The sequence below is a fragment of the Orycteropus afer genome, unplaced genomic scaffold (genome assembly GCF_000298275.1).
Source record: "Orycteropus afer afer isolate SDZICR_OR568_19922 unplaced genomic scaffold, OryAfe1.0 scaffold00184, whole genome shotgun sequence".
NCBI lineage: Eukaryota > Metazoa > Chordata > Mammalia > Tubulidentata > Orycteropodidae > Orycteropus > Orycteropus afer.
In genome coordinates this window covers 3552664-3565198 of record NW_006921771.1, presented here as the reverse complement: position 1 = coordinate 3565198, position 12535 = coordinate 3552664, and the positions used below count along the sequence as shown (strand labels likewise).

The 12535-nt window shown below is 38.0% G+C and overlaps 1 protein-coding gene across 1 annotated transcript in view; it reads right to left on the bottom strand.

Annotated features, from left to right (window-relative positions):
* Positions 1-12535, bottom strand: part of CD96 (CD96 molecule) — a 165933-nt gene that overhangs the window by 15824 nt on the left and 137574 nt on the right. Inside the window, exon 11 of the mRNA XM_007947438.1 lies at positions 4267-4332. Coding sequence (XP_007945629.1) covers positions 4267-4332 — 66 coding nt within the window. The remainder of the gene's footprint in view (positions 1-4266; positions 4333-12535) is intronic.

Below are 12535 nucleotides of genomic sequence, written 5' to 3'. Positions count from 1 at the left end.
GTTTTTCCACTAGTTGGTGGCTAATCCACTTGTGTATAGTTCCTTTCAAAGCTCAGGGATCCAGGATTATCTTTTGTATCTGTCAACTGGTTTTGCTTTTCTTTGTTGAAGAGGGTCTGTGTCGCTTGTCTGCCTATTCCTCCATCTTATCAGAAGTGTGTGGTATTGTTTTTGGTTTACTATTTTTGTAGGTAAAGCCAGTCCTAATGGCTTCCACTTGGCTTTTCCTACCATAGTAGCCCTTACACCACATGTCAGGGACCCAATGTGGAAATTCTGCCAATTGCTCAGTATATCTATTCCAATTATTCATTCTGGACTAGGGGAAATCACTACAGGATGGGTTCAGGGACTCACTGGACCCACTGGACCCACTGGAGACACACCTTAGCTAAGACTCCATCAATAATTTGACCTTCATGTGCCCCCACTCTGACTGGTGGGCCACAGTGACACTTTGGGTGTCCTGGAGTTAGTGTCAGTTCAGAGCCAGTGTCCAGTAATCCCTGAAAAGTAATATTATTTCCTTTTCCCCAATAAACAGTCACTCTTGTAAAAGGCCTCAGATCCCTTTGGGGAAGGATGGGAGAAAGATTGACATTATAAGTTTTTCAAAATGTAGTGGGGTCCTTCCTCAAGGGGACCCAACCTCTCCTTCACTCAAGGGGTTGTGGGTCCATAAACTGACTCAAGTCTGGGAATTGGTTGAGAGGCTATGACTCTGTATTCTGGAAATTCAATCTAGACTTCTGTTCATGTGACCTAGAATTCTTCTGTCTATACAGATCGAGTAAATATTTAGTAGGTTTGCTATGTATTTCACTCCTAGGAACACCATGCCTAAGTAGCCAATGCCATAATTCCACATGAGTCAGAGTATTCTGATTACTGTTCTGACTCTGCTTTCCATTAACCATGCCCACCTTGTCTTTGTCTATTAACTGCTGCCACTTGTACCCTACTACCACGGGATTCAATCAGCCCCATCATATTTAAGTGTCTTAGTTCAATTAGGGCAGTTCACACTGTTAAAGCTTGGTTACATATAATAGCAATCACAGCAGTCTTCAAGGATGCTAGGGCTCCCTTCACAAGTTTGTTCCTCACCATATTGGTGAAAGGGTCCTCTGGACTCTCTATTTCTGGCTTGAGGGGTCTAATCTGATAAATCCACTCTAACATGCCAATTTCACTAAGCCTCTGGATACCTTCTTTTAAATTATACCAAGGCAGGTTTGGTACTTCAACTTGACTTAGGGTAAGCCACTGCATAATCCATGCTTCAGTAAACCAACCAAAAAACAATTAGATCCTTTCCTAACCATTCAGGTGGAAACACTGAATGAAGAATCCACACTTAGTGGGCCTAAATCAATAAACTCAGACTGATCCAATGTTACATTCCTTGCACCATTATCCCACATCCTCAGTAGCCATTCCCATACATATTCTCCAGGTTTCTGTCTGTACATGTTAGCAAAATCAAGTAAGTCTTTTCAAGTATAGTGTACCAACTTCTCATTCACACTTTGTATTTCATCTTTCGGAGCTTTCTTGGATTTAACTTTAATTGTTGCTAGTAGCAACAATGTGTGGTTGAGGCAGTTCCTGGGAACATTCAGCAATATCTTCATGGCATCTATCTCAGGCAATGACACAGCAGGAACAGTTGGGTTAATCCCATCAAATGGAGGTGGAAGGGATAATGGTTTTATAGTAATCCTTGCAGATGGGAGGGATTCAGCAGAATTTATACACTCCATATCCTCATTTTCCTAACTGTTTGACCATATGTTTCTATATACAGAAAGAGAGAGAGAGAGAAATTTATCTTAGGAAAATGGCTCACACACTTATAGAAGCTGGCAAGTCCCAAGTTCTTGGAACAAACGTCAAGCTGGAGGCTTTTCCTGACTCACGCACCTGGTGGGGCTGATGAGCTCAAGGTTGGTAGACAGTATACCAGCTGTTGACTTAATGATGAATTCAAGATTTCCAGGATGAATGGTGGATTGTTTGCTCATGGACAGTTGTAGGTAGTACAACAGGATCCCAATCCACAAGAGTGGCTCTTTTTCCCAGGATGTCCATAAATATATTGGAAGCAGACCACACACTAGGGAAATGCCCTTTCAATGGATTGGCTGCTCAAAACATACATCTGATCTCATCATGGGAATAACCCACATCATAACTGCTTAAACTACTCAGAATTGTGGTCCAGCCAAGTTGACACAAAACTCCAACTATCACAAATCCATTGGCAGTTGTGGGGACTTCTGAAGTGGTCTGGTTGTAATGGTGAAGATAGCACTAGTGATGTAAAGGTAATGCCTGAAATGATCCTAGTATCCATTTCAACCTGACCAAGAGGTGTAAAATCATGATTTAGATCTCACTATTTGGAAGGGCTCAGTCTGAATGGCCTCAATATCATTAAAATATCATATGTGAAGTTTATTGGGGGTCAATTCCCAGCAAGTCTGGGATCCTGCGATCTGACTAACAATTATAAAAGAAGTGAAATCTCTAATTGGTGTAAAGAAAAAAAAAGGGAGAAAGAGAAGCAGCACACTTCCAAACAACAAAATGATATCTGCTAAAGAAACTCCATGACAAATTTAAGTAGACAAATTTAAATGCCATTGTCATCCAGGTGGTCATCATCTACTTCCTCATGCTCATCTTCATGACCTACAGTGATTGTGGGTATTCCTTCCATCTTCTTTTGATGCTTCCTGCATCATTCAGTATTTTGACCAAAGAATCTTTCAATATTACAACTTGAGGCTTAATTTTTTTCATCAGTTCTTTCAGCTTGAGAAATGCCAAGCATGTTCTTCCCTCTTGGTTTTCTACCTCCAGGTCTTTGCACATTTCATTATAGTAATTGGCTTTGTCTGCTCATCTGCTCAAGTTGCTCTTTGAAATCTTCTGTCCAGCTCTTTTATCTTGTCATTTCTCCCATTTGCTTTAGCTACTCTTCTCTCGAAGGCAGGTTTCAGAGTCTCTTCTGACATTCATTTTGGTCTTTTCTTTCTTTCTCATATTTTTAATGACCTCTTGCTTTTCTCATGGATGATGTTCTTGATGTCATCCCACAATTCTGCTGTGCATAGGGTCGCTATGAGTTGTAGATGATTCAATGGCACTTAACAACAACAACAACAACATTAGTCAACATGGATTGAGTAGATTTATCTGTCTACTCAAATTGTAGGAAGAGATTTTTGTTGACTTTATTAAATATATTGAGGTAAAGAGAACAATCCCAGAAAAAATGTTGTCTAATAATTCTGGAAAATTAAAATGAATATTGCAATCTACTTCCATAATGATACTGCCTTGGAAACCCAAGGAGGGGTCGTTATGAGTTGAGTCAGACTCAATGGCACATAACAACAACAGAGGCAATTGTGAAAAAATGCTATAGTTTAGATCTAACTTTGAAATAGAATAGAGAAAGATCTAAATTCTGACTCTCTTCCTTGAGTGACTGGAAAGAATTTTGGTTCCACTCATTTACACTGTTGTCATTTTCATCACTAAGATACATTTTTTATGGTGATAAAAAATATGCACAATAAAACACTTGTCAATTCAACAATTCCTACTTGTAAAAGTCAGTGATATAATTAGATTGTTTTTGTTGTACAATCATTATCATTAACCTTTTCCAAATCCATTCCACCACCAATAACATAAATTCTATGTCCCCTAAGCAAAAATTCTGCATTTCCTCCTCTCTCCCACACCTGGTAACTACTAATAATATATAGCTATGAACAAATCTGTCTTGGAGGAAGTACAGACAGAATGTTCTTTAGAAGTGAGAATGGCCAGACATCACCTCTCATACTTTTGTCATGTTGTCAGGAGGGACCAGTCCCTGGAGAAGGATATCATGCTTGGTAAAGTAGAGGGTTAGTGAAAAAGGGGAAGACTCTCAATGAGATGGATTTACACATTGGCTGCAATGAGGGGCTCAAACATAGCAACAATTGTGAGGATGGCATAAGAACAGGCAGTGTTTCATTCTGTTGTACATAGGTTATCTATGAGTCAGAACTGACTCAATGGCATCTTACAACAACAACAACAACATATATTTGCTTATTTTATATAAGTGAGATAATAAATTATTTGTTCTAGATGCACTTGGAATGTCCAGTTGAGGTTTGCTTCTTCACCCTTCTTGTTTTTCCACTCTGCCCAAATAAAACAGACCACTACCTTCCCAGTCCCAAATCCTAACCAAGTGCTCACCATGAAGCGTTGAGTCGGCTCCTGAGGAGGATAATCCGTATGTTTCACTGGGCATCCATGAAACTGCTAAAGGAAGAAAATATCACAAGTGTATTCTATGTAAGACCAGTTATTTTATTTTCTCTTCTTACCCTTAAGTGAACTAAATAATTATGAAAAAATTAATACATAAAGCAAGAGTCAATGAACTGCTCTGTAGCACACATTAGAATGTCACAAAATAAAGCAGGAGTTGAAGGGATGCTTGTGGTCAAGATAGTTCTAAGAAGGAGGGTTTTGATCATAGCCACTTAAAAGCAGGAAATAGGAACAGAAGGAAAACTAGAAGAGGTTCCTTCAGTCACAGAGAGTGCTCTAAGACTCTTCTTTGCATATCCATGAGAAAAGTCAAAAGAATGGGAGAGAATGAAAGGCCTTCAGTTAAGGAAAATTGCCAAAAGACTTGTATACTTAGGCAGAATTTTCATAGGGGAAAACTGTTTGTGTTTGTGGGTACCTGACTTTATTGCTTGTGTGAAAATCAAACTTGTCTCAGCAAAGAATTGTTGGGCCTTACTAGCTGTGGATTGAGTGCCTTTGAGGCATTCCAAGACAAACCTTCTCCCTGACTGGAGGGCAGCAAACTCAAGCAGCACATATGGCTTTTGAAATAGATCTGTCAATAGATTTTCTTTATTGACTATTTCTGGCAAGAAAGATCCAGATCTTGGCAGGCCTCATATATCCATATTTGATAACAGGCCTGCAGTGTGATGTAAAGTAAAATTGCTATAGTAGTACATGTTTACAATCATTAAAAAGTCATTGCACCCATTTTTAGGAAAAAAATAGCATACTTGATCTTTTCACTTAAGGACCTTCTTGTGTTTCAAGATCAAAACAAACAAACAAAAAGAAAACAAACAAACATAAAAAACAAAAACTCTTGGCCTTAACTTTCCTTTTCTGGCTTCTCCCTAGATGCCAACAGCAGATGCAGCTACTGAGCTCCAGAAGAAGTAGGAGCCAATGTTCTCTAGGGATTTCTTACAGGACCATTTCTGTCATAGCTATTTCCACCTGAGATCACCCCAGAGATAAGCATGGTCTCACACAGGGTTATTTTGAGTCTGATAATGCCAGGGAGATGTTTTTATTGTCAATATAATTCTCTGATCCTGTATATGTGATGTTGACTATGTTTTTGATCTAGACAATACTAAAGACTCTATATGACAATGGATTATCATTTTAACATCCATTTAATATTTAAGCTGTTCGCTAGGACTTTAGCGAAGAGCAAAAGTTTATTAAAATGAAATTGAAATCAGGTCTGAATTTAGATAAATTTATAAAGAATGCAGTTTATTCTTGGTAACATTACAGATTTTCACCCAAATTATGTTTTCTTGTTTTCTCTATTTCCTAACTTCAGTGCTTGATGTCTTTATTTCTCATCTCTTCAAAGTCTTTTAGCAAGAAGTAGTGTGATAAATTAATGTTTGCTAAAGAACACATGGTTGAACATGTACTACCTCTTTGAGGGGAATTGGTATTTTAATAAACAAACAAACAAACAAACAAACAAAAACAACCCTGCCATTGAGTTGCCTCTGACTCACGGCGACCCAATAGGACAGGGTAGAACTGCCCTATATGTTGTCCAAGTCTGTAATCGTTTCAGAAGCAGACTGTCTCCTCTTTCTCCCATAGAGCAGCTGGTGGGTTTGAACCACTGGCCTTTTGATTAGCAGCCAAATGTTTTTAACCACTGTGCCACCAGCGCTCCATTAGTATTTTAATAGAAGATAAATTTTAATTCAGAGGAATACATTTTTAATTTAAGACTGAACTAATTGGGAACCAGAAAAAAAAAAAAATGGGAGAAGAACAATATTTTAGAGAAGAGGAAAATGGAATGTCACCCGAGGGTCTGAAGTTTTAGAATTTGAGAACAAGGATCATGACTTTAGGGATTCAGCATCTTAACCCACAGGCAATAGAGGAGCTATAGGAATTATCATACAACCTGATAGGAGCAGGGCACAGCATTATTCTAGGTCCTGACATTGCTGTGTCCCTGCTATTGGCTCTCAACCCCTCAACTCTTGTCTCTCCATCATCCTTTACCTATGAAAAATAGGCGATTGCTGTGACATTATTAAGGAAAACTATCAAGAGCCTGAGAAGAACCAGCCAGGTCAAGGGACAGAATAGACAGTGCATTCATAACATGTGAGAAGAATGGTAGATTTCTGAAGCATAAGGAATGGACAGTCAAAGAATGAAATGAAAACATCATGTAAGTTCAGTAAGAGCCATGGGAGTGTGTGTGTGTGCATGTATGTATATAGCGATGGCAAGTGTGTTCACAATGGTAATGGGTCAAGTTAAAGATATAGGGACCCTGGAAATTTAAATCATTTTCTGCTTGTCTAACTTAGACAGACTAGTTTGTTTTAATGTAGTTTTAGCTTCCACTTGACTAGGTGGATAACAGGGGAAGTCAGAAAGAAAACATAATTAAGCTTTAGTTTCCTGTTCTGTGGCCTCGTTACCTGAGTGTTAAGATAATATTTTTCAGTGTGTCATTAACCTTATGCATTTTGGGTATTTAGATGGTCAGCTTGTGTACCCACATTTTGTAGGTGGTTAAAGTAAAATATACATTTTCGTTCCAGATTGTAGGAAACTTGAAAGCTGAAGTGGGATTAGATTGCAATACTCCTGAATCCCAGCTTAGACTTCTTCAAGTTGTTAAATAAAAATGAAAACAAAATAACATAATATTAAAACATATCCCCATAAATGTAATATGCATATGGAATGTATTCAGAATATTGTAACAACATCCAGATATACATGGGCTACACAAAATGAAGTCACAGCCAAATGACCTATAGAACATGTTCACAAATAGCAAGGGCCCAAGAAACACTGCTACTGGATTTATTTTTCCAGAAATCTATCCATTATCATTCTTTTTCTGTCTCTGAACATTTCATAAATCTACTGAAATAAACATACTTGGAGAAGAAAAACAATACCATTACCAATGCCTGTCATGAATCTTTCCAAATACATCATCTACTATTGGCTGTCACATTGCAGTTCAATCCAAAGAATATAAACCTGCTTCAGAAACAGTCTGGGAGTGAGCAATCAATATTAACATGTTGAATCCTAATACGCTTTTGTGAATGATTATAAATAGAGCAACTACTGCAGGAGATTTTTCCTCTAAGCTTATGGATAAAAATGATAATTAGTTAATAATATCTTCTTATTCTGCATGAATAAGAATGTGTGTCTATACTGTTTGCAACACAAAACAAAAAAAATGCTTCTTGGCTTTAGAGACTTGTCTGGATTTCACAATTTCTGAGACTATTTATTTATTTGGTAAGAATGACAAAGAGATATCAGAAGATAAATGAAATTTTCAGATGCGGAGGACAGAAAATGTGAGAGATTACAGTAGTTCATTTTATTATGAAGTCTATTTAAAAGATCAAGAATATAATAAATAAGTAAATTTCAAACAAGATGCACTCAGTTTCACAATTTCTGGGGGCAGAGCTTATCTCAGGTGGTCTCTCATGTTTGATGTTGGGGCATGGGATTCCTGGCACACGTAATATTGTAATTTTTATTCAACAAAGCAAATAAATAAAAAGTGCAAAATTCACAATTAAACAGATCACTTGTTTTCATTGTGTGTGTGTGTGTGTGAACATTTTCTTCCTCGTCCTTACCCATGCATACTGTATGCTTGCCCCTGTTACAGTTCTTAGTATACAACAGCAAAAAAGGAAGAAAAAGGTTTAGTTTCCTATCTTTATGTATCTTACATTCTAATGTAATTTAAATAAACAACAAAATTTAAAAAAAAAAAAAAGGAAACCATCAGATATTGACACATGCTTTGCTGAGAATTGAAATATGTAACAACACGTATATGATTATAATCAGAGTATATATTTAAGTTGGAGTTCAGCAGCTGGAATTCAGCTTTTTCCTATAATTTCATCCATAAACCTTTATACTCATTGCTAAATCACTTCCCCCATATAATCAATAAGGGTTAATTAATTTATCTGCACAATAATATTTATTGAGCACTAACTATATGCCAGGAGCTCTGGTAGCATACTGCCTAAGGCATTTGACTGCTAACCACAAGGCTGGAGGTTCAAACCCACCAGCCACTCCTTGGAAGAAGGTTGGGCAATCTACTTCCGTAGTGATACTGCCTCAGAAACCCAAAGAGGGGTCACTATGAGTCAGGTCCGACTCGCTGGCAAATAACAACATAACAACAACTATATGCCAGACATTACCTGAGGCATTGGGGGTAAAAATAAACAAACAAAGTATCTCATGAAATTTACTTGTATTATCATGTCAATAATAATGAACAACAAACAACTACTATAAGTAAAGGGTTTCAGAATAGTTTATTACAAACAACTCAATTTTGTGTTAACAATAGGTAGTTTAAATGTAAATCTGTTAAGTATAGACTTTCATTCCTGATCTAATGTTTTTATTATCAGTTTATATCTGGTTAGCAAAAACTTTCTAGCTCTTACTATATAATAATATGTACTAGGTAGTTTATACAATTGGAATATGGAATGTACAAAGTATGAATCTGGGAAAATTGGAAGTTAAAAAATGAATAGAATGTGTAAAGATCAGTATTCTAGGAATTAGTGAGCTAGGATGGACTGGTATTAGCCATTTTGAATGAGACAATCATATGGTCTACTATGCTGGGACTGACAAATTAAAGAGGAATGACATTGCATCTATCATCAAAATGAACATTTCAAGATGTATGCTGAAGCACAGTGCTATCAGTGATAGGATAATGTTCATATGCCTACAAGAAAGACCAGTTAATAGGACTACTATTCAAATTTATGCACCAACCACAACAGCAAAAGATGAAGAAGTTGAAGCTTCTTACCAACTTCTGCTGTCTGAAATTGACCAAACCTGCAATCAAAGTGTATTGGTTATTACTGGTGATTGGAATGCAAAATTTGGAAACAAAATGATGCATTGGTAATTGGAAAATAAGGTCTTGCTTATGCTGGCAATGACATGATCAAATTTTGCAAGACCAACCACTTACTCATTGCAAATACCTTTTCTCAACAACATAAATGGCAACTATACATGTGGACCTTGCTAGATGGAATACACAGAAATCAGATCAACTACATCTGTGGAAAGAGGCAATGGAGAAGCTCAATATTTTCAGTCAAAACAAGACCAGGCGCTGCCTATGGAACAGACCATCAATTGCTCATGTGCAAGTTCAACTTGAAGCTGAAGAAAATTCAAACAAGCCCATTAAAGCCAAGATATGACCTTGATTATATCACACCTGAATTTAGAGACCATCTAAAGGACAGATTTGACACATTGAACACCAATGATCAAAAACCAGACAAATTGTGAGATGACAAAAAGAACATCATATACGATGAAAGCAAAAGTTCATTAAAAAGACAAGAAAGAAAGAAAGAAAGGACCAAAACAGATGTCAGAAGAGACTCTGGAATTTGCCCTTAAGTGGAGAGTAGCTAAAGCAAAAGAAAGAACTATTGAAATAATAGAGCTGTGCAGAAGATTTCAAAGGGCAGCTTGAGAAGACAAATTAACGTATTGTAATGAAATGTTTGAAGACCTGGAATTAGAAAATCAAAAGGGAAGCACATGCTCAGCATTTCTCAACCTGAAAAAACTAAAGAAAAAATCTAAACCTTGAGTTGCAATATTGAAGGATTCTATGGGCAAAATATTGAATGATGCAGGAAACATCGAAAGAAGATGGAAAGAATACAGAGTCACTGTACCAAAAAGAATTGGTTGATGTTCAACCATTTCAGGAGGTAATGTATTATTAAGAACCAATGGAAGTTAAGGAAGAAGTTCAAGGTGCGTCGACAAATTGGCCAAAACACAAAATCTCCTAAAACCAAACTCACTGTCATAGAGTCAATTCAGACTCATAGCGACACCCGTTTCCAAGGCTGTAAATCTTTACGGAAGCTGACTGCCTCATCTTTCCTCTGCAGAACAGCTTGTGGATTCTAAACACGAACATTTTGGTTAGCAGTCAACTGCCTTAACCAATACACCACTAGAGCTCCTCAGGCAAAAAAACAAGGATCCAGGAATTTATGGAATGCCCCTTGAGACGTGTCAACAAACAAATGCAGCACTGGAGGCTCTTATTCATTTATGCCTGGAAATTTGGAGGACAGCTACCTGGCCAACTTACTGGAAGAAATCCGTAGTTGTGCCTAAGAAAGGTGATCCAACAGAATGTGAACAATATCATTAATATCACATGCAAGTAAAATTTTGCTGAAGATCATTCAAAAATGTTTGCAGCAGTGTTTTGACAGGGAACTTCCAGAAATCCAAGTTGGATTCAGAAGAAGATGTGGAATGAGGGATATCACTGTTGATGTCAGATGGATCTTTGCTGAAAACAAAGAATATCAGAAAGATGTTTACCTGTGTTTTATTGACTATGGATAGGCATTTGACTGTGTGGATCATAACTGTTTTGGTTACCTAGTGCCGCTCTGACAGGAATATACCAAGGATGGCTTGAACAAACAGGAGTTATTCTCTCACAGTTTGGAGGCTTTAAGTCCAAGTTCAAAGTGCCAGGCTCTAGGGACTGGGTGAAAGCCCCTCAACTTTGGCTTCAGCTCTGCCTCCTACTCCTGGCCCACTGAAATTAGAGGCTTTTCTTCACTCAGACAGCTGCTGGATGCTGACACTGACAAGCTCCAGTCTGACAAGTAAAAAGGCACAGTCCCAATGTTACCAAACTACACAGCAGGCTTTAATTCAAGTCAATTGAAAGTCCCAAAGTTGGCAGAGCACGGTAGGCTGAACAATGACATGGCTACATGCAGGTTCAAGCATGCCATAAGCTGGAGACCATTCTCAAAGCTGTTTGTTACATACGGGAAGCAGACCACATACCCAAAGCAGCTACTCAGCTGCTCCAGTAGATTCCACCATGGAGTTGATTACCAGTTTCATCATGGGGAATACCATATCCAGCTGCCCAGACACTCAAGCAGGCCCAGCCAAGTTGACACACAAACTTAACTACCACAGTAACAAATTATGGATAATATTGAGAAAAAATGGGAATTCTAGAAAACTCAATTGTGATCATGAGAAACCTGTACATAGACTAAGAGGCTGTCATTCAAACAGAACAAGGGGATACTGTGACCCCTCCTTGGGTTTCCAAGGTGGTATCACTATAGAAGTAGATTGCCCAACCTTCCTTCCAAGGAGTGGCTGGTGGGTTTGAACCACCACCCTTCTGGTTAGCAGTCAAGTGTCTTAGGCACTATGACACTAGAGTTCCCAAGAGGATACTACATGGCTTAAAATCAGGAAGGGCATGCATCTGGGTTGTATCCTTTCACCATACTTATTCAATCTCTGTGCTGAGCAAATAATCAGAGAAGCTGGACATCAGGATTGGAGGGAGGATTGGAGGGAGACTCATCAACAACCTCTGTATTTGTCATATACAGATGACACAACATTGCTTGCTGATAGTGAAGAGGAACACTTACAGATGAAGATCAAATACTACAGTCTTCACTATGGATTATATGTCAACATAAGGAAAACAAAAATCCTCACAACTGGATCATGAGCAACATCATGATAAATGGAGAAAAGATTGAAGTTGTCAGGGATTTCATTTTACTTGGATACACAATCAATGCCCATGGAAGCAGCAGTGAAGAAAACAGACTTCATATTGCACTGGGAAAATCTGCTTCCAAAGACTTCTTTAAAGTGTTAGGGACTGAAGACATCACTTTGAAGACTAGTGTGCACCTAACCCAAGTCATGGTATTTTCAATTGCTTCACATGATATGAAAGCTGAACAATTGAATAAGGAAGGCTGAAGAAGAGTTGATGTCTTTGAATTGTGGTGTTGACAAAGAATACTGGAAATACCATGACTGCCAGAAGAATGAAAACATCTATCTGGAAGAAGCGCAGCCAGGATGCTCGCTAGAAGTGAGAATGGTCAGATTATGTCTCACCTATTTAGTCATATGGTCAGAAGGAACTAGTCGCTGGAGAAGGATATGATGTTTGGTAAAGTAGAGGATCAGTAAAAAGGGGGAAGTCACCAAGAATTATATACCCGGCAAAATTGTCCCTCAAATATGATGGTGAAATTAGGAGATTTCCAGATAAGCAGAAACTAAGGGAATTTGTTAA